This window comes from Cebus imitator, unplaced genomic scaffold (genome assembly GCF_001604975.1).
Source record: "Cebus imitator isolate Cc_AM_T3 unplaced genomic scaffold, Cebus_imitator-1.0 Scaffold318, whole genome shotgun sequence".
NCBI lineage: Eukaryota > Metazoa > Chordata > Mammalia > Primates > Cebidae > Cebus > Cebus imitator.
Genome location: NW_016107633.1, coordinates 1,800,413 through 1,822,540, shown reverse-complemented (window position 1 = coordinate 1,822,540; position 22,128 = coordinate 1,800,413). Strand labels below are relative to the sequence as shown.

At 51.2% G+C, this 22,128-nt stretch overlaps 2 protein-coding genes across 4 annotated transcripts in view; one reads left to right on the top strand and one right to left on the bottom strand.

Annotated features, from left to right (window-relative positions):
• The first annotated feature begins 656 nt into the window (after positions 1-656).
• Positions 657-10,021, top strand: CEBPG (CCAAT enhancer binding protein gamma). 3 transcript variants are annotated; one of them, XM_017504239.1, is made up of 2 exons: positions 657-1,206; positions 6,447-10,021. In XM_017504239.1, exon 2 carries the CDS (start codon positions 6,543-6,545, stop codon positions 6,993-6,995), a length of 453 nt encoding a protein of 150 aa, XP_017359728.1. In that variant the 5' UTR covers positions 657-1,206; positions 6,447-6,542; the 3' UTR covers positions 6,996-10,021. The 3 variants fall into 3 exon arrangements, with proteins under 3 accessions (XP_017359728.1, XP_037585724.1, XP_037585725.1); XM_037729796.1 differs by lacking the exon at positions 657-1,206 and adding an exon at positions 1,518-1,924; XM_037729797.1 differs by lacking the exon at positions 657-1,206 and adding an exon at positions 1,533-1,552.
• Positions 10,022-14,431: 4,410 nt separating this feature from the next.
• PEPD (peptidase D) overlaps positions 14,432-22,128 on the bottom strand; it is a 123,959-nt gene continuing 116,262 nt past the window's right edge. Inside the window, exons 13-15 of the mRNA XM_017504238.2 lie at positions 18,655-18,839; positions 15,359-15,550; positions 14,432-14,959 (exon numbers count right to left, since the gene is read on the bottom strand). Coding sequence (XP_017359727.1) covers positions 14,822-14,959; positions 15,359-15,550; positions 18,655-18,839 — 515 coding nt within the window. The 3' untranslated portion in view covers positions 14,432-14,821. The remainder of the gene's footprint in view (positions 14,960-15,358; positions 15,551-18,654; positions 18,840-22,128) is intronic.

Here is a 22,128-nt window from a genome sequence, read left to right as displayed (position 1 = left end):
CACCTCGCACACGTCCACCTGGAAGGCACCCAGAGGGGATCGATTTAGGAACTTCACCCTAACAACAAAGCACAGATGCAGCTTTCACGCATGTGGCATCAATGCTAATCCTATGTGCAAAATATTTGGCTTCATACATGGATGAACCTGGAAACCATCATTCTCAGCAAACTGACACAAGAGCAGAAGATCAAACACCGCGTGTTCTCACTCATAGGCGGGTGTTGAACAATGGGAACACATGGACACAGGGAGGGGAGCACTACACACTGGGGTCTGTTGGGGGGAAATAGGGGAGGGTCGGTGGGGTGTGGGGAGTTGGGGAGAGAGAGCATGGGGAGAAATACCAGATATAGGTGATAGGGAGGAAGGCAGCAAATCACACTGCCACGTGTGTTCCTATGCAACAATCTTGCATGTTCTTCACATGTACCCCCAAACCTGAAATGCAATAATAATAAAAAAAGAAATGAAAAATTAATAACAGAGATGGGGTCTCGCTATGTTGTCCAGGCTGGTCTCCAACTCCTGGGCTCAAGCCATCCTCCCGCCTCGGCCTCCACTCGTTTTTCCGTGACAAAGCCCGCCCGCCTGCGGGGCGCTCCGTGCGGAGAAACTCTGTGAAGGACGTCGCGGGGGAGGCGGGGTGGACTCCCATGGGACGCCGCAAAACCAAAACAGTCACCCGTGTTCCCAAAAACACCTCAGGAAATGCTTCCAAAGGCAGGACTGGCCTCCACAGGGTGACGGCTCTTGAGCCTCCGACTCAAACCTGAGTCGTCCACGCTACTGGGCCGCCGCCAGCCCGGGCGAGCCGCCGAGATACCGCGGCGCCGCAACTATCCGCCGCCTGCTCCCGCCACACCCGCCGAGCCAGCAGCACCGAGCCCACGCCCCTGCCGCGTGCCCGCCTCCTGTAGCCATGCGGCTTGCGATTGGTCGAGAGCGCTGCCCGTCGCGAGAGAAGGCCGTGTCTCCCGTAGGCCGGCGCTCCCATTGGTCACGACGGCGGCGGCAGCGCGCGCGGCCCCGGCGAGGCGGGGAAGCCGGTGGCCGCGGCTGCGGAACGGGCGGAGGCTACCGGTTTCGTAACCGTCGCTCCTCCTCGCGGACTCGCGGGCTGTGAGGCCTGGGTCGGCTCGGGCCGCGCCGCGCGGGGCCGCTCTGAGTGGAGGCCGCCTGGGGGCGGGCGGGTTGGAGGCGCAGGTAAGGAGGTCGCGGCGGGCGCCCTGAGAGCGGGGAGGAGGAGGCCGCGGCGGCGCCTGCTGCTTGCCTGGGCGCGGGCCCGAATCGGGGAAACCCAGCCCCAGCCCCAGACGGCCGACTGGCTCAGGAAGGCCCCGCGAGGCTGGAGGCGCGGGCGGCGGCGCCGCTCGGCGTCTGATGCAACCTGCCGGCAACACCCGGCGGGGACGCTGAGCTCATTCCTGGCCGCGGCCCAGAGTCGCGGCGCCGCCCGCCGACCCCCGCGCTGCCCGGGGCGCCCCTTGCTGCGGGCCGGGAGCGCGCGGACTGCTGGGGAGTGCCCCCTGAGGAGCCCGGCCCCCTCTCGGTGAGACGGGTGGTGTGACTGGCCAGGCTCGCATTGGCCCCCGGGGATGAAGGGTGTTCCCAAAATAGCTGAAGGTGGACCGAATCGGGTTTTAGAGTCCTGCTCCTCCGGAACGGCTCAGCCTGCGGTGATCGAAAATCTGTTGAGCAGTTCAAAGACTGATCAATAAAATAGGGAAAGCAATTGGTTTTTGAATGCATGAGTTTGCAGATAGAATATTTTGGTTCTTTCTGGAGCTGTTTGAATGTCCTGCACTTTACTGCTGAACGTAGTTTAGGAGAACACGCAACACCCACGGGTCGAATAGAAGGAGAAGAAATGAAGCACTTTGCGGGCATGGAAGGAGCGAAGCAGGGCACACAGTCAGCAGAGGTGCCCAGATGCGGAGGATGGAAATGCATGTGTGGGGGGGAGGAGAGTGTTTTCCAGGGCATCTTGTGCGTTGCTGCTCTTCCGCAGGTTTACGGGTTTGGTTTTCTTCTTGTTTGAGGTTTATACTGTACTCTGGCATCCTGAAATGTGTAAGATTTAGAAAGGTCTCAGTGTTGGTGGGTGGCACCCGAATTGGTAGTCGTGTCAAAATTGACTGCTTAGATGAATAGGTTGTCTCTTAAGGCCGACTTCTCCCCGAGAAATTTGACTCCCAGAGAAAATTTTAAGAGAAGATCCTATAAGGGCATAATTTACGAAGACATTCTACGTCTAGAAGCTCTTGATGTTTAAGATGTGGTCATCTGTTAGCCCTTGAGTAGTATTTGGGATAAGCTGGTCATAAGGTTGATTCTGCTTCCGGAAAAAGTTGTTGTAAACAAGGCTAAATAATTATAGGGTACCAGGGAGCTGAAGCATATTTCAGCTTCTTGATTCCTGCTTCTGGTGGGCACATTTGGCTGGTTTAGTTATTTTTAATACCTGCTTTTTAAAAAAAGTAGGTGGAAACAAAACTTCATTGAGAATGTCCTTTAAATTCTCAAGAGCACATTCTGTCTGTCTGCAAGGCTCTCTGGTCTTGGAGTGACAGTTTCATCACTGGGAAATTAAACACTACGTGTGGAGCCCTTGGTCAAGACAAATAGGACCTCATGGAACTGAATTTGGTCTTAGGGTCTAAGATTGCCTCACCTTGTCACAGTAATGGTAAATACAGGTAGCCACAATTCCAGGTGTATTGTGTGTTCTTGGGAGGACTGATTCTATGGGTTGTTATATTGATAGGTACACTGGCCCCCTGCGTTTGTGGCTTTCTAGCTCTATCAGTAAAAAAAGTCAAAAAAGAAAAAAAAAAAAGGAGCATGAACTCCTAATGGATGTTTATTTACAGTCTGTTTGTTTTGTGTGTTGTAAATCACTTCAAAAGGATTGGGTTAGAAAGACGATGTTGATGTTCTTTCTCATGCCCCAGTGACCCGCTTCTGTACTCCCACAAGGGGGACGTCCCCTTCCTCATGGGCTCTAAACTAGATGTTTGTGAATATCTGCAGGGAGACACACGATGCAGCTGGAGCTGACAGACCTAGAACAACTCTTCCCAGAAGCCCAAAGAAAAGAGAAAGCACAGACCGTGGAGGATATATATAGTGGTTTAGTACTGTCAAGATGGGATGTGAGGGAGGAGAGAGGGTCAGGACCTTGGATTTGATCCTGTAGACTGGAGCCAGGGATGAATTTTCAGCAGGAGAGTGACTCAGTCAGGTTTGAGTGATGACTCTAGAGATAGAGGTTGGAGGAAGCAGGCTAGACCAGAGACCAGTGTCCCTGAGAGACGATAGTGGCCTAAGGTGATTTCAATGGCATTGGGATGGAGAGGAAGGGAAGATGGGAAATTGGTTTTGTTTTGTTTTTTGTTTGTCTTAGGTAGAATTGTCAAATCCCAAAGAGTAGACAGATTTAGGACCAGGAAGAAACATCTATGACTATTTTGAAATGCTGACCTTCATTGAGGAAATTGAAGAATTTATTTTGGTGGGCAAGGGGAGGAATATTGGGTTCTAGGTATGTGGAAAAAAGGCACAAAGGGATTAGGAAAATTCTTGCTAGGTTTCTTTTCACATGTGAAACTTGAGAAAAATTTAATTTTGTTTTATTCATTCTAGCATTCTGCGCTTTCAGGAAAGCGACTGACATGAATGAACATTACTTGAATTAAGTTTGAATTAAAACAAAGCCTGTTACCCAGTTAGTGCACCATTCTCAATATTCATGGGGAAGCAACAGCAGAAGCTCTCAGACTTCAGTGTCATCAAAGTTACTTGGAGGTCCCCTTATGAAAAGATGGCTCAGCCCTGTTCTTGGAACTCCTGATTCTAAGTCTGGGGCAGCCTGAGAAGTTGTATTTCAAAGGAGTTCTAGATGATGGCGATGCTGGTCCAGGGACTACACTTTGAGAACCACTGCTCTTCAGCTTTCCTGCTGTTTCCTACTTGAGTGATTCACATGGATGGAAGCCAGGCACCGCCCTGCTTCCTGTAGCCTGAACGTTGGAGTTGTGTTTATCCGCAGAGGAGCCCCATTTCGATTTAGGACTGACTATCCAGCTTTGAAATAAACATTTTTTGCTTGTTGTAGGTGTTCAGTAAATGTGTGTGGAAGGAACAAAAGCATAAATGAGAGCCCCCTTTTCAGTGTAAAACCACTTAGCTCTTTGATTCCCTTTTACTTGGTTATTTTTCCTCTTCACTCTAAGAGCTATTTATATGGTTAAAGAACTTTTTGAACAAAACATTCTTGGAGCTATTTTGATTATCTCCAGGTTTCTCCTTCTTACATTTTCACCAGTTTGTAGATTCCGTGAATACTCTTTTCAGGCCAAAGAGCTTACCTTCAAAACCTCGCCTACCACACATGTTCAGCCTAGTAACTTGAAAGATGAGTCAGACAGAGATAAAAGAGCCCATCCCTGTTCCTGTATCTTTGGTTACAGAAACAGGCATGAACATCGACCCTGTAGTGAGTAAGAGCTATTAGTGACTGAAGGTCGTGGTGTGTTGTCTGTGAGAAAGTGTCTTACCATTCCACATCCCTCATTTGCATATAGGGAAGAGATGCCCACGGAAGAAAAGAGGTTCACCCAAACTAAAGTAGGGGGAGCCACAGCCAAGACAAGAACTGGCCACTGGTCTCTACCACTTTGGATCGTTGCTGTCTCTGAGCATGGCCAACTTGACTGTAGAGAGCTTAAAGGCTAAAAATATAATGGGTATATAAAAAATATTAAAAAGTAGAGAGATAAGGTGAACATGATCATGATTGTTAAGACAGTCTTAGGAGAGGTGTTACATTAAACAAGTTCTTAAAAATTGAGTAAAGCACTTCTGCTCACTCGACACCAAATAGATAAGCAATAATAATGTTAGGTGGCACTAAGCGTGGCTCAGATCAATACCAAACAGCCACTTTTCCGCTGGAAGAAAAATCAGGCAACCAGATAATGATCAAGGGAAATTGTGAACTGTCCATTACTATAGACTTGGAGTGGATAGCCCCCACACTTTGGAGGGACGCTTTCTGTCTTGCCTTAGTGTTGGAGTGAGAACAAATGACCTACTAGCTCAGAGCCAGCTGTGTGGCTTTGAAAACAGTTGAAAGTAGTGACATATGGATTTTTTAAAGCAACGTTTTTTTTTTTTTAAGAGACCAATAAACAGTGTACAGAATTGCCTGGCTGAAGGTTTGGGTGTAGCAACTGGTGTTTGCTAACTGAGCTTTCTCTCATTGTGGGATCACTGCATAAATCTGACTCCAGATTTTTTCCACTGACGTAATTTTAGCAGTTTTGTTAAAAGAGAACAGGATAGCTTTGTGTACCTAACAGTGCTTTCTAAATTTCTAAGAGTGCCGTGACTTCTTGGTGGATACTGTTTGCTAAACTTAGTTTGTCTTGAAGTGGTCTCATGATGATAGGATAGTGACACTTTTATACTTCTTGGGGCAACTGTGGGGACTTGATTGGATTCAGAGTAGTCCACATGTGACTGGGTTTTCGAAACCGTGACTTAATTTCTGCAGGCAGCTGCACAGGGATGCTTCAGAGCTGGTGCGTCCTCCGAGTTCACACTAGCTCATTTGGTAGCGTGACGTGGCCACAGGCACCATCGCTGCTCAACCCCTTTGTCCAGCCTGGGCCCCATTAGGATGCATCATTAGGGCTTCTGTTTCTTTCCTTGTGGTTTCAGATTGAATGTATTTAGAAGTTGTATTAATTGTGTCAAGAAGGAAAAACACATACTTTTTACAAGCCCAGTGGGATGGGGAACAAATTGAATCTCAGAGCTCCTAAATTCAAGAAACTAACTCAGTAAATTTTGTTAAAATGTGGAATTATCATTTGAGGTCATTAAAAAATAAAGCAAAAAACTACCTTTTCAAAATCTCCCATAAAGAGAGCTTTGGGAGAGAACTTGAGACCTCGATGACTCCTTCTCTGCATATTAGAACATGGAACCCATAGAGGCAGTAGCATGATATTCCTCACGAACACTTGAGACAGGGGCGCCACCCCAGCCTTCTGTTTTGACTTGAGCCAACAATGGAAAGTTTCCCCCCTTTCATTGCAGGTGTCTTTCTACCACAGTCAGCTGCGGCCTCTCCCTGGCAGATTGTCAGTGCTGTTAGTTCACATGCGCTACCTAATTAGTGGCAGTCTTTTGTTTTCCTCCCATTTTTGATAACAATCACAGAGGGGCAGTGCCCTCAGGTATCCAGGTGGGCTGAGTTCGCCTGATGGTGCCTTTCTAAGTGAAAGGATTTAGACTTCTGAAACATTGCAACAGTTGGCAGTTGCTGTAGACTTCTCAGCAGAATCAATTAATGTTGCCCTGATGTTAGGTACATACAAGTTTAATCTCATTTGATCCTGTCATTTCAAACATTTTAATGCAATTTATTTTTTAACTAGGTACATGTGAAGAGTTTTTGGCAGCTTAGCGTGGAAACCATTGATCACCTTGCCCTCGTTTTTGCCTGTTCTGTGTTGGCAAGGGAGAGTGGCCAAATGAGCAAGATATCGCAGCAAAACAGCACTCCAGGGGTGAACGGAATTAGTGTTATCCATACCCAGGCACATGCCAGCGGCTTACAGCAAGTCCCTCAGCTGGTGCCTGCTGGCCCTGGGGGAGGAGGCAAAGCTGTGGCTCCCAGCAAGCAGAGCAAAAAGAGCTCACCCATGGATCGAAACAGTGACGAGTATCGGCAGCGCCGAGAGAGGAACAACATGGCTGTGAAAAAGAGCCGGTTGAAAAGCAAGCAGAAAGCACAAGACACACTGCAGAGAGTGAATCAGCTCAAAGAAGAGAATGAACGGTTGGAAGCAAAAATCAAATTGCTGACCAAGGAATTAAGTGTACTCAAAGATTTGTTTCTTGAGCACGCACACAACCTTGCAGACAACGTACAATCCATTAGCACTGAAAATACGACAGCAGATGCCGACAGTTCGGGACAGTAGACTGCACCCTTTCCAGACTTCACAACTTGTGGCTTGAACGTTAAAGGTGTGACCGCCAACACCATTCATGTCAATGGCTGAAAGTTGTCCTTTTCCATTATTCAGAGACCCATTGGAGGCTGTTTTCTAGGATCAGCACTGAAGAGTTGATTAGCTAAAACTGGTAGCATGTAATTCAACTATCTGGTTTTAAATGATAGAGATTTTTGTGGGGATCAGAATCCCCCAAATGTTAAGGTATATGGTAAAAACAAAATATCCAGGATCCCGATGTTTTTAATAAATCCTGTTGTCCCAAGAAATGCTCCTTTTTTAAGTTGACAAAAGAAATGGGAAGCTGGCAGGCCATGCAGAAGGTTCTTGGTTTTAATGAATAGGCTGAATTAGATTAAGAAAAGTTGAATGCCACCTACGATAATCTATTTGTGATTTTTCTTCTAAATTATGTATTATAAATTCCTAGAGATATAGAAAGCAATGAGTGTGTAATTTGGTGTGATTTTATGTATGGCACAAACTTCGTTTTAACATAATTAGTGCTGTGTTTCCCCAAAAGTACAGGTTTTTGAATAGTGATGTCCAGTTAAGTAAAGAAACCTCATCACATCTTACAGGCAGTATGTGGCCAATTGACTTAAAAATACAAATAACATTTAGGAAGCAAATAGATTAAACACAAAAATAAAACTAAAGCATAGGAATGATATTTTTGGGATAACTTTGGGCTTAGGTTGGCATTATTTTATTCTAAAAAACCAACTCAGTGGTATAGAGAAACTTGTGTACCAAAATTTTAGTTTCTGCAGATGCTAATTAAATAAGTGTTTTTTTGGATACAATTTTGACAGCCAAGTTAGTAAGCAGAATGTCTTAACAGTTTGATGACACAAGCTGCTGATTAGGGTTTGGAATATTAATTCAGAAGGTAGTTTCTCTTGTGTTCATATTAGCTGCCATGGGGCCATTATTTTTAAAGTCAAAAATGTCTTTTGAAGGCTCATTCTGTTATCTGATCGTAACCAAGTGATTATGAGAGAAATGTATCAACTCCATGCCATCTCCCAAAATAATTGTCTAAGAAAACTTGAAAGTGTAAGGTTTTAGCCTTTAATTTATTTCACTTAAATATATCTTCTGATACTGTTTTTGTGAGATTTCTTTTTCTGGTTAGTGGGCTTTCCAGACTTTGTACCACTGCTTCTCTTTATTCATTTATATGCTTTTGTGTCCCATAAATTATTTTAGAAAATGCTGATAAAACTCAGGATATTGACATTTTTGTTGAGACTAAAAAATGGCAGTCACTGAAGTAGGGACTCTCTAGAGTCTGGCTTATGTCAGTGTTGGTAGTTTAGATTGTCTTTGTCAACATTTTCTCTCTCTCTCTCTCTTTTTTTCTTAGCACAGTTCTAGCTCAAATTTTTGTATTTTTGTGTGTTCCTGGGCTGGAGATGAGAGACTGAGTCATATCTGATCTAAAAGTTTGTGTTCCCAGGTATCTTATTTGAACATGGTCATTTTTGGCCATGTTGCTGTTTCATACCAGGACTGGGGATGATGTAATCAGAATGAAACTCAAGTAGCATCCTCGGGTTGGTGGAAAAGTGCTGATCGTGCCATTCTTCTGGGCAGGAGAAGACATCATGGTGCCCAGCAACTCAGCAAAGCCATTCTTAGGGTCACAAGGCCCTTCTGAATGTAAGACAGGAGCCCAGGAGATGCTGTCCCAGGAGGGCCATTAACTCCCAACAGAGCCAGGAGACAGGATGGGGGTTTCTAGGGTCCAATACCAGCTTACCTTGGAATATGGATCTACCCGTGAAGGATGAGAGATGTTTTGAATAACTAGCCAGGACACACCCACAGGATCCTATTGGATCCTTAGCAGCTGATTGGTGTTACATAATTAATTGGAGATACATAGGTCACTTGAATCTATAAGCACCTATGGTAGATGCTACAGACATTTAAATCTCTTATTTACTAAAAAATATCTTTGGGAATTTGATGCCCTCATGGAATTTATGGTTACCAGTTACATGAATTGACCTTGCCAGTTATATGAATTGACTTAAGTATCTTTAAAAAGAAACTTTAGGAAAATCATCGGAGGTGTGTACTCAGTATTTCAAATCAGAACGCAAGATTGGAACTTTTGGAAAAATAATTTGAGCTTTCCTTTTACCCATGCATATCCAAAGTTTAGCACAAGCAAGCAATTCGGCAGAGAACAAAAATGTTAAGTATTGTGTTGTCTGTCTTTCTGAAGTGGTTGGAAATGAAAGCTTTTAATTTGATAGATTTATCAGTATAAAATTAGGGAAACCAAGTGTGGGGAATGAATCCGTTTAGAGCTTTGGGACTTGTAAGGTGACTTTTGTAACTTTCGTTCTGTGTGTGACCTATGAACCATTAGGATGTGATCTGCCCTTGTGGGCAGGTCCATCATTTTAGGAGTTAGGCTTTAGTGTAAATTTCTAGCACATCTGAGTCTCCTGGGATGGGTGCATTTTGGCTGGGTTTGGCTGCAGGTCGTGAGATCAGAGCAGCTCTTGCTCCTGCTGGCCCCTGAAATCAGTTGTTGGGATGCCAGTGCAGACACTAAGTAGTAAGATTTTAATCAAACACGACCAGGTCTGAAATGCAGGTCATATGTGTGAAATTCTCAAATTTACATAAAAAGTAGAAACATAGGCAATTTAACATTTGATATGAAAGGAGAGGAAATTGTAGCGGCTTTTCACGTTTTCTAATCGCCATTAGAGGGCATGAGACCTTTTACCCGAACAACCCATTTCGCACTCAGTGCTTTTTGATGCCTTAGCAATAGGAGAGTTGTTTTGCTTGACAAAAGCTGGGAAGTAAAAAGTCCATTCTGCAGCTGTTAGATCTGCCTCTCAGGAAAAAGTACTAACTTGTTCTTTTTGTTCCTGGCTTTCTTCAGTTTGTGAGATTTCTCTATTTTTTTAAATATAATTTTATTTCTTTCAACAAACTTAAAATAAAAAACAACTTTGGAACAATGACTTGTCTTTCATTGTGGCTTTCTTTGTATTAGATACTGAAAAGTGATTCAGATGTTGAACAGCTGGGATGCCCAGGCAGGTGCCTTGCTGTCTTTCCTGTTCCCACACTGGACACCGGGGGTGGGAGTGGGGAAAGCAGGGAGAAGGCAGAGGTATTTGTGTCTGAGCCTAGATTTCCCCAGTTGCCCTTAGTGGATAGGAAAATAGTTTTCTCTGAAGATGGGATACATCTTTAGTTATGTGTTTAGTCACTTGGTCTAAATTAAAAACTATACCAGAATAGGGAAAGGAACAAGTGAAGAAATGAGTTCCCACTTACAGTAATCACCTAGTGTCTCGGAGCATGGTTTCCATTTAGAGAGGGAAGAAAGTCTTATGTTTTAAGGTAGAAAGTAAAAAATGCAAGGCCTTTCCCCTCTCTGGAGTTTTGTAGTACATGTAGACATCGTCTTCATTTACGTTATACTATAGAGTGTCTGTAGAGATGAATTCGCTGATTTCGTAAACATTGTGAGTCCAGGGAGCTGAGGTGAATTGAATATTGCAAGGGAATGCCATTTAAACGTTTTTCTTCTGTGATCCCTCAATTATTTTCATGTCTTGGGAAATAAATTTCTGCTTGCTGCTATCTTAGTGAAAAGTGGAGGTCAGGAATGATTTCTATGGGAATTGTGGCCCGTTTCATTTTTTTTAATTAGTTGTAATTTAGAATCCAATAACGTGTCTTGGGGAATTTTTTTTTCTTGAGACGGAGTCTCACTCTGTTGCCAGTCTGGGAGTATAGTGGCGGGATCCCACCTCCTGGGTTCAAGTGATTTTCCTGCCTCAACCTCCCAAGTAGCTGGGACTATAGGTGTGTGTCACCCAGCTAATTTTTTGTATTTTTAGTAGAGATGGGTTTTCACCATGTTGACCAGGATGGTCTCGATCTCTGACCTCGTGATCTGCCCGCCACAGCCTCCCAAAGTGCTGAGATTACAGGCGTGAGCCACTGCACCCGGCCTGTCTTGGATGATTTTAGGGAGTGATGACATGTTTGTGAGGGGCCAGGTCTTTTTCTAATGAAAGCACTGTTGGACCTGCTCATCCACTGCCTGTGCCTAGCCAGAGAGTTCATATGTGTTTTATATCCACTCAGAGAACAGCAGTGCCTAGGTTTTCTTCTACTGCAATATCCCACTCCTCACAGAGCTCTAGGCCTGAAAGCTGTATAGAGGCATCTAGAGAAATGGGGGTTATAGAATTGGACTTGTAATAGGGTTGTCAATGAAACAGTCACTCGTTAGAGTTTTTGCAGCCCAAACACCACCTCCCGTCCCTCCCTTTGAAGCAGCTGTTAGAACCAGATGTGCTTCTGCATCACTACCTTTCACTTCCGCCTTCCGAGTGTAGCTCCTGTACCTGTACCTGTCTGCTTCACCCACCCTGAACCCCCATGCAGAGCCATCCTCTTGCCTGGACTTGGTGACTGGCTCCTCGTTGGTGATGGGGACTTGGTGATGGCTCCTGGATGACAACATCACAGCCTGCTCTCCAGAACCATCTGTTGCTCCCCATTGCACCCGGGGTGAGACCTAGTCTCCTTGTGGTATGGCGTTTCCCCTCGTCAATTTAATTTCCCTTCATCTTCCTGTGTCACTTTCCTTCAGCTCTAGGGCTATTCCGAGCTCTTTTCTGCCCCTTCTGGGACAGTTCCTTTGGTCTGGAGTGCAGCATCGTTTCTGGCTTTTCACTAATAAGCGCATCTCTGTCTCAGCCCCCTGGCTCTCTACACAAAGCCTATCCTGTTGCTTGAGACAATATATTTGTTAATGTGGGTTTGAGGTGAAGCCTCTCAGGCGACTAGAGGCTCTGGAAGGAGGGCTCATGTTTGTATCCTGCACTAGCAGAGAAGATGCTCAATTATTGAATGAATACCTAGACACAGAGTTTCTGGAGGGGTCTCTAATGCATTCCTGAAGCTACATGAATTTCTGCAGGGGTTAGAAGAGACAGATAAAAACACAGGGGTAGAGGAGGTAGCTACTGCTGGCCCTCTAGACCTGTGCTTGAATGAAACAGGTAGAGACTCACACCTATAATCCTAGCACTTTGGGAGGCCAAGGCAGGAGGATTGCTTGAGGCCCCTGAGTTCAAGGCCAACTTGGCCAACATAGCAAGACTCTATCTCTATTTAAAACATATATTTTTAAAAGAACACTCTTTGACCTACTGGCTCAGGAAAAACACATGACCTCTATGTTCCTAGTGACCTTGGATAGAGTGTTTAGATGGAAATAGAGATGTCTCCTTGCTCCTTTTTTGTCCACTTCTTGATAATCAGAGATGTTTATGGAACGGGCAGCTTTAGTATGGAATGTCTGAAAGGAGAAAGGTGTATGATGCACTCAGCTGTGTTTCTCAGTGGATAGAACTCAACCTGACTGAGTGGTTTTATCCTGAAAGTGGTGGAAAATTAAAGCCCTGTACACCAGACCGTGTCTGTCACGGGGGAGCAGGGGTGGAGGAGTGCTTGGTGTAACTTTCCGTACGCTCAGAGGACAGTTTTTTTTTTTTTTTTAAGGGACAGGTTCTCGCTCTGTTGCCCAGGCTGGAGTGCAGTGGTGGGATTATAGCTCACGGCAGCCTTGAACTGGGCTCAAGCGATTCTTCCACCTTAGCCTGCAGGGTAGGTGGGACCATAGGCATGTGCCACCACGCCCAGCTAATTTTTTTTTTTTTTTTTTTTTTAATTTTTGCAGAGATGGCCCAGGCTGGTCTTGAACTCTCAGTCTCAGATGATCCTTCGGCCCTGGCCTCCCAGAGTGCTGAGATTATAGGCATGAGCCACTGTGCCTGGCCAAAAAGACACAATTACTACTGCTCAGTGTCACAAATGGTTAGCTTAGGGAATGTATTTGTACCAGCAGAAAACCTTCAAGAATGGATATTATAAATCTAAGAGGCAGATCAGATAAATGGTGATTTGGAACTGAGATTGGCTTTTATTTTAACGTGACCACTTTATAAGCACTTTTGTGATGTTACTATGGGAGGAAATCAACTTGTAGTCAACTCTTTGATGACTCTTTTTTTTTTAAGGCAGTCTCACTCTGTTGCCCAGGCTGGAGTGCAGTGGTGCAATCTCGGCTCACCACAACCTTCGCCACCCAGGTTCAAGAGATTCTCCTGCCTCAGCCTTCCGAGTAGCTGGGATTATAGGCGTATGCCACTTTACCCAGCTAATTTTTGTATTTTTAGTATAGACGGGGTTTTGCCATGTTGGCCAGGCAGGTCTCAAACTCCTGACCTCAAGTGATCAAATTGTTGCGATTGCAGGCGTGAGCCACCATGCCTGGCCTTTGGTGACTTCTTAAAATGTCTCTCTTGAGCCACAGTTTTCCACCCCCTCATGGTTTCATCTGTGGTATCTTTCTCACTTGTCCTTCTTCACCTTGGCGTGGGAACTCCTGGACGGAAGCTCTGTGAGGAAGCAAATCTGGAAGGGTGTACAGAATTCTAGAAACCAGCTCTAGGGGTGGGCTGTTCTGTGGGACCCTGGGAGAACTGGACAAGCAGAGGCAAGGATGGATACTTCACCAGGCACTGCTGGGTGCTGGCTGGCTTCCTGCCTGGAGTTTGGTACACTTAGGGAGGACAGTCTCTGCAAATTCGCGGTGGCGCTGCCTTTGTTGGGAGTGTCTCTGACAGATGCTGGCTTTGCTAGTGTGTCCCACATGAAAAAGAAATCGAGGACAAGAGATCCCTGCAAGTCTCAGCTTTTAAATATCTGTACTTCAAGCTCTACATAATTCTACCACCTTCAGAAATCTAGTTTGGAGGCAGTAACCATATCAAAAAGGCTTGTTACCAGTCTGCCCTTTAACGTGTGCAAAGGCATGGCGCGGGGTGACTCGGCCAGTCTGACCTGAGTGCCTAGGATCTTCCTGCAGGATTGCTTGCCCCCACCTCAGACCTCGGGCTGCGCTAATACTGACAAGTTAAAGCCGCCTTGCCTGGGAGTACTTCTCACACTTGTCTGTCAGAAGCAACTGGTGGGTGACAGTGAAATACACAATTTTTAGGCCATTGCCCCTAGAGATTCTGAGTCAGATGGTTTGAGGGGGTCCCAGGAATCTCTTACCAAGTGTCCCACTGGTTCTGATGCCTGTTAGGCTTCGGAAACCTTGCAGCAAGTGACAGGGTGACACTAAAGCCCTGAGTCCCAGGGGCTCAAAACAGGCTCCTTGGGGAGGACACTGCCCTTGTCCCACCAGGCCAGTCTGAGGCAGAAGCAGCAGTTAGGGTCTGCGTCGCCAGCACCATTTTCCTGGAACTGACTTCATGCTGATACCAGGTGAGCCATCTTTTCAGGGTGCATGGGTCCCAAATGCTGTCTGCAAAGGAATAAAGGGGAAGCCGTGCACAAAGGACCATTTTAGGAAACCTTTTATTGCAAATGCCATTCTGCATATTGATTTTTGAGAGAAAGCATCAGAAATGCTCCTTTCCTGGGAAAATATAAATGACAGCAAGACACATTTTAGTTGCTACTAAAGAACAGCATTACTTTCAATCATTTTAAGTTGCTCATTTAATAAGCAAGGTATAAAACAGATTAAAGGTGTGAGCCTGCAAAAGGGTAATTAAGAAAGTGTTTGCCCCGCAGGAAACAGCGCTGTTTGGTCTGATCAAATGCTAAAGCTGGGATCTGATTCTGGGTGCCATCTCTCGCCGCTGGAATGCTGACCAGCAGGCTGCCCGTTGCAAAGAGAGGTTGCAAGGCCAGGCACCCAGGTGCCCTGGGATTTCTGGCTGGCTTTACTTGGGGCCAGAGAAGGATGTAAAGGCCTTGTCACAACCTGCCATGCACGCTTCAATCTCTTCTACAGTGCGGGGCACGCAGGTCAGCAGCTCGATGCCACTGTCAGTCACCACAACGTCATCCTCGATGCGGACCTGGGTCAAGCCAACAGACACGTATTATCAGAGAGCAGCCTCATGTGCCAGGCTAGAGGGCCAGGCCTGCTCCAGGCCCACCCCACTGTGGGGTGGGAGCAGCTGACATTCCCTGGGAGAGATGGGTAGCTTCCCGGGCTCCATGAAGCCATCCGTTCACATCACCTGCTCACCCTGTCCCTGCCAGGTGGATGGGAGCCCCTGGAGCAGACAGGTTTTGTAGGATCTCTGTTCCTACTGAGGGGTAAGGCTCCATCCCATGACAGACCACACGAAGGGGCAGGCTGACCCACCTCAAGGGAGGGCATCACTAGGGTCCCTGCCTTGGGACTGAGGAGTCTGCAGCTGCAGTGGGGGTGAGATGTTCGGGGAGCTAGAATGGGGCCTGTGGGCACTCACCCCGCCAAAGCCGCGGAAGCGCTGCAGGACCTCGCGGTTAAAGAAGCAGGCGCGGGCCGAGTCTGCCAGGGCCTCGTCCAGGAGGTGGTCGATGAAGTAGATGCCCGGCTCCACGGTGAGCACCATGCCTGGTTGCAGGCACCGTGCAGTGCGCAGGCTCCGCAGGCCGGGCTCGTCGATGCGCTCCACGCCCTGTGCAGAATGGAGATCAGAGGCCCAATGAGCAGCTCCAGGGTTCGCCGTGCCCTCATCAGGAGACAGACAGGCATGTGAGGGCCGGCGCCAGTCTTGTGGGCTCTCTGACCACTGGGGTCCCCAGCCTAGACTGGCCCCTGCTGTGCTGGGTCATGGGTACCCTGAAAGACCATACACCCTGCACATTCAGTGTCCTGGCCATGCTACCCTTGGGCTCGCTTAAGGAGCCCTGTGGCCGCCCACGTGCATGCACCCGGGGTGAGCTGTCCAGACAGGGCTGTGGGGCTGGCCGAGGGTTGGGCTGCCCTCAGCCAGGCCCCGCTCCTGGCCAGAGGAGTGGCAGATGCCAAACTGCTGACGCCAAAAAAGCTCTTAAGGCAGCTGTGAAGCCCCCCAGGGCCACAGCTTTCCTTCCAGGCAGCCCAAGTGGAAAGTGGCCCCAGGAGTAGTAGTCCTGGTTACCCTAGGCCGAGACCCAGGTTTTCCATGTGACTGTCCAGGGAGAAGGACAGGTGCTGTCACCAGGGTGGGGCCGCCAGCCTTAGTGCGCCAGTACACATGTGCTGTGTGTGTGTGGCTTGAGGGTGTGATTCCCAGAGGAGCGCTCGAGGCCTTACAGCCCCCAGCCCTGGAGGATGCCTCATAGTGGCAGAGCTACTGCCTTCAGGGGCCCCTCTCTGCACCCCACACTGCCTGGGTGCACACCGAGCCTGGCCTTGTCCACTCACAGGCACAGCTGAGGGGCCTCAGCTTGGCTGAGGGCAGCGGGTGCTCGGGGCAACTACAGGAGAGCTCCTGCTCGCCCCAGGTCCCCAGGGCACCATCCAGCCTGAGCCAGTGGGCATGAGTACGCTTTCTGGTCAGGGTTTGAGTCTGCCCTGCCCAGCCACGCTCCCTCCCCCAGGAAGCCCAGCAGCTGGAGCAGGAGCTGTCATTTTTGACTGTTTGGGGGCCAAGAACATCAGACTCCAATTAGTGGTTCATGTAAGGTAACCAGCAACAGGCTGGCTTGCCCTCCATGCTGGGCACAGCCAGAGAGGCTGTGACAGATTCCCCCCGCCGGGGCAGGGACAGCAGGCTGGGCGGGAGGCCATAAGGAGACACCACAGCCTGGCTGGTGTGGCCCCAGCCCCACAACACTTGCTTCTGGGCTGCTGATGGGGAGGTGAGGCTGGAGGGCAGGGATGCCCCATGGCCAGGGGACCATCGAGTGACAGTCCCTGTGGGCAGGTGAGAGGTGCATGTGGGTTGGGCTGGGGCTCGTCTCCTGCCCTGAAGCTGCTGGGGGTCCTGGGGTCCCTGCTCCAGGGCCTTCCTGTCCCTGTCATCCAAAACCTGCGCTGGGCAGCCCCACTGCACCGCCACCCATCTCTCTCCTTCATGCTACTCCCGAAGTGACTGTTCCTGTTTCCCCACCCCACAGTGGTTGAAGCCGGGGCCCGGGGGAGGCAAGGGCCTGCCGAGGTCAAGTTCCTTCTTCCCAGTCACCCCTCTATTCCCATGGGCTCATGCTCCGCTGCTCTGTGGTGCACGGTGGGGGGGCACTCTGGAGAAACAAACTTTCCTCCCCTCTGAAATCTTGAGGTTCACCACTGAAGTTGGGGGTGGGGGATTAGAAGGGATCCCGAGGGGCACAGGGGCAAGGCCTGCTTCAGCCCAGCGACGCAGTTAACCCTTCAGGGTGTTGGCTCCAGGGGCCTGCCCAGGGACCCGCTGAGAACAGGGCACAGGGGCGGGCATAAGAGAAGGGGAAGGGCTGGGCCCCGTGGAGGACAGAGCCAAGTGGGGAGGGCACGAGCCCCTGGGGCCCAGGAAGCGCAGCCTTCAGGGTGGGAGGTGCCCATGCCCACCTCTGCCTGGGCACAGGGCTTGATGAGGCCTCAACTTTTACTGGGCCCCAAGCAGAGGAGCCCCAAATGTGTCTGCAGGCCTTAAGTAAAACAAATGACTTTTATAGGAAAAACCATATTTTTTCCACAATGTTTATCTGTCAGAAGAATAGACTCTGTGAGCACAAAGAGCTGCTTACTGGAAAAGATGAAAACAGTTTGCTGCCAACTTTTGCTGCTGGAAAAAAAGCGCTTTGGCGACTAATGAATAAGAACCTCAGCTAACAATGTCTGGAAGGCCCAGCTCTTGGCTCCCCACACACAATGGGATGAATAGACATTAGGAAATTAAAACTGATTTTGTTTCTCCAAATTTAACTGTTTACACTTGAGGAAAAAAATAATTGAATAATAATGCTTCCCTTAAGCAATTCCCCTCGCCACCCCCTCCCCAAAATTGTTCTTAGTGCTTTCAAAACACCCTGCAGCCAAGAGGCCGAGCCTGGTCTTGGCTAACTGGCTGGGGGGCCCCAGGGTGTGCACAGATTGCACAATCAGCCCCCTGCATTGGGCAGACGGCCAGGGGCAGGGACCCGCCCCGCCTGCCCAGCCAAGAGGCTACGGCCACCTGCCCCGTAGGACCTCCCCAAGCCTCACGCACCCTCTGGGTGGTCCTCTGAGGGCTGATAGTCGGGGAGTCTTGTCTGGAGATGGCCCCCCAGCCTCCCTCATCTGCCAAGGGTCCCCAGAGTGCCTGGGGATGAGGAGGCTACAGCGTCACAGGTGTGCAGCCCAGGGGCCTGGGAGGCAGAGGGCACACCAGCGGCAGGGCAGGGCTGCTCCGGGCTTGTGAGGGGCCAGGACAAATTGCCAGCGGGTGGGGCCTCATCAACTCCCAGCACCCCATGTCTGAATGAAGCCAGAGGCGGCAGGATGCAAGGGGTGCCATGCAGCTCCATCACAAAGACCTGTCCTCGGCACTACTGTCCTGCAGGGCCCCATGCATCGTATCCTGACTGTGTGCCACCCTTCTGGGCAGGCGACACCTGGGCCCAGTGTGTAGACAGCAGCACCTCTGTATTCAGGCCTGTGGAGCGCTCACAGGTATACCCTGCCTTGGCCAGGGCCCCAATTCCTCCCCTCATGCCCTCTGTGTACCACAGGGAGCTGGGGGCCCACCTCTGCTGCCTCCTAGAGCCCCAAACTGCCCTGGGGGCCAGGCTCGGCAGCAGCTGATGGGCAGGCCACTCTGCCTGCCGTGTCCACACTGACCTCTGGGTAGCCTCCCACGTCGTGCACGTCAATGCCCAGGAAGTGGCCGAGCCCGTGAGGCATAAACACAGCCCCCAGGTGGGCCTGGACCATGGCGTCCACACTGCCGCTCAGGAGGCCCATCTGGGTCAGCTCCTCCAGGTGGATGCGGTCAGCCAGGCGGTGCATGTCGGGCCACCAGACACCTATGGATCAGAGGGAGCTGCCGTGAGCCAGAGCCCAGCAGCTAACACCAGAGGGCCAGGGGCTGGGAGACCCAAAGCCCTCACACTGACTGTGGTGGGAGGGCCTGAGGTGGGGCGGGGAGGGCACCACACTGCGGGCCCAGGGGGACAAGGCCTAGGGTGGCCCCTCATGCTGGGCTTTCCCAGCCAAAGCCCTGGCCCTTGGGACCCTTCTTTCTCCTTCATTCTGCCCTTAGGGGCAGGTTCCGGTCACCTGCAGCCAGGGGCCCAGTCTGTGCTTCTGGGCCCAGGAGGAGAAACACGCACATCTCCCCAGTGGCAGACACAGGGAGACTCTGTGGGCCCTGGGCCTGAGGTTCAGGCCCAAACCCTGGCTGACAGCTCTGGTGGAGTTTTGCTGCTGTGGGCAGCAGGGAAGCCTGAGGCTGGGGGAGGGGGTCCCTGCACATCCCAGAATGGGGATGAGTCACCCCTGGATCTGCTGCAGGGAGCAAGGGAACAAAGGTGTCTAGGGCAAAGGTGCGGCTGGCGTGGCCCCATGAGCTGGCTGGCAGGGGTCCGGGCCCCACCTGCCAACAACAGTGGCACCATCTCCAGGGGAGCCCAGATGTCCAAGGCTCGGCTATGAATTCAGCTCATCCCCACCGCATGTTTGTGGGGCAAAGGCCACCATAGAGAGGACTTCCTAAGCACAGGGCTTCCGGGGCCACACAGGCTCTGTGGGGCTCTGGGGCATGGCCCCTGGGAAGGAGGCCCTTGGAGAGCTCCCCGCCTAGAGCCTCAGCAGCCTATGGGTGCGCCCGTCCCACCCCCAGGCTCTGCAGAATCCCAGCATTAGCTTCACCAAGGCTCCCACTGCTGGACAGCCTGAGCACCAGACAAGGACCTGAGGCCGGTGAGGCTTCCTGTCCTGGCCCCACGGGGGCTGGGGCTGGGCAGGCCACGTGTTGGCAGAGGCCAGGGGCCCGGGACACCCTGGCCAGGGACATGACGGGGGGCCCTTATCAGTCTGTAGCTCGCTGGCCGGAGAGGGCACTTGGCACAGTCCCTGTGGCACCTCCTGGTGAGGTCCAGCCCTACCAGGTGGAGAGACAGCTTCTGAGGGCCTCCCTGCCAGGCCCTGCCTTGGCGCAGAGCCAGAGCCTGCCCTGCATGGCCCTGTTACTGCTGATTGCTGCTGTGGGAGGGGCTCGGGAGACCCTGAGCTGGCAAGGGCTATGCTGTGAGATGTGGGGCTGTGAACCTCTGTGGCTGGTGCAGGGCAGATGATGGGCTCAGCCGGCGAACAGGGATGAGAGTCCACACTGGGACACAGGCTGTCACCCCTGACATGCACGGGGCACAAGTCCCTCATGCTGGGACCCCTTTAGTGCCAGAGTTGGCCGCCCCAGTGCTGGCGTCTCAGGCAGGCTGGAGGCACACGGCCGAGGCACATGGCTTTGGGTGGGCAATAGGGCTGTAGCCTGCCATTCACAGTACAGCACCCCAGCCATGGCTGTGGCCTCAGGGTGGAGATGCCCAGACCTGTACCCCCTCCCCCGACACACACAGAGTGGGGATCCTCGGAGCCCAGCTTCCTGTCAGCCCAGCCTTCTGTCGCAGCCTCTGAGGGGCTGAGGTGGGGATGGTCATCCTAAGGTCTGGGGTCTGGCATGGGAGAGAGCCCCGGCAGGCCTGGGGCAACTCTGGCTGCCACTGCTTTGTATCTGGGGCAGCCCTGGGTGCACACACCCCTGGCTGGCCTAGTCTGCACCCCTGGGGGTGGAGCCTGGGTGGGGGCTTTTCTGTGGGGCACAGCATTCCAGAAAAGGAGACCTGGGTAACTAGAGCCGCCTCCGTCAGCCTCCGCTGCCGCCTGTCAGACAGCCACAGTGCAGGCCCTGGAGGGCTGCTCTCAGAGCCGCTGGTGTCACCTGGGGGCTGGGGACAGCACCCCGGACAGGGGCACTGGCCGCCACTCCTCCATCGTGCATGACCTGCGGGGCCCAGGTCCACACTGAACATTCACTTGTTCCTGGGGTGCGAGCCAGGCCTGCCCAGCCTCTATTGCTGCTCTTCTCTGAGGCCCCAGCCTGCGCAATCGTGGCCCACCTCCCCTCCCTCCCTCCCACTGCATGCTCCAGAGGCCAGGCCACCCTTCTGTTCCAGAGGCACACAGGCCTTTCTACCTCAGGCCCTTTGCTTTGGCCTGTGACGCCTCATCCAAGGAGTCTCCGGGTAAAAAGCTGTCCCTTCCTTAGCCGGGTGTGGTGGCGGGCACCTGTAATCCCAGCTACTCGAGAGGCTGAGGCAGGAGAATCCCTTGAACCCAGGAGGTGGAGGTTGCAGTGAGCTGAGATTGCACCATTGCACTCCAGCCTGGGTGACAGAGTGAGACTGCATCTCAAAAAAAAAAGCTGTCCCCTCTTGGGGGAAGACCCTGGCTCGCTGTTGCAGGCCTGGTAATTTCTCCTCACACCGTCCAGCCTGCAGCCCTCCTGGGGAAAGATCTGCTTGCCTGCTTCTCATGTCTCACTCCAAGGGTGGGGGTTTCCTGAGTGCCCCTCAGGTCCCCCAACAGCCTGCAAAGCTGGCACGTGGGGCTGGGAGGCCTCCTGTGCGTGACTCGTGCCCCAAGCCCAGCTCAACTGCTTCCTCTTCGACGGACCCTTCTCTGGTCACCAAAGGGGAGCCCCGGGAAGTTCAGCCGGCCTTCCAACCAGGCTGACTTCAACAGCTGGCTGCGCTCTTGGCTCAGCCTCCACAGAGGGCGGGAATCAGGTATAAATCATGCTCCGCGGTGGCCCTTCCCGGGGGCAGGCCCGGCGTCGCCTGGACGTGCCGGCCCGGGGGTCCCCTCGGCGCCGCTGGTCTTCCTCGCCTGCCTACCCTTGGGGAAGGCCGTGCACACAGCTCTCTTGGCCGGGAGCGCGAGTTTCTGCCTGTGTGTGGTTAGGGTTGTGACAGTGATTCAACCTCCAGCAACTTGGCCTCAGTGCTGCGGTTACGACACCCATGGCCTGGGCGGGGTCCCCTGGAGTGTGTGAGGGTCACTGTCCTTGCACTAGGCTGGCGGGGTGGGCACCAACTTGAGGGCTCCCTTGCCTGCCTGGGCCCACTCTCAGGCCCCTCCCACCCTGGCAGCCTGGAGGCACCGTCAAGCTCTCTAGTCCAGGCTGGAAGGCACCCCGGCTATACCCGGATGCCACACTGGGAATCACACAGAAGCTGGGCATCAGCTGCCCTGCATGCCCCAACCCCCAGCAAGCACCAAACCTCATTCTGGCTTTCCTGGGGCATCCCTATGCCT

Bases quoted from the DNA above. Each gene is read 5' to 3' on its own strand.
- CEBPG (XM_037729796.1), top strand. From the start codon at position 1,751: ATGAGTTTGCAGATAGAATATTTTGGTTCTTTCTGGAGCTGTTTGAAT. The intron at 1,925-6,446 runs GTGCCCAGATGC...TTTTTTAACTAG, and splicing joins AGGGCACACAGTCAGCAGAG to GTACATGTGAAGAGTTTTTG.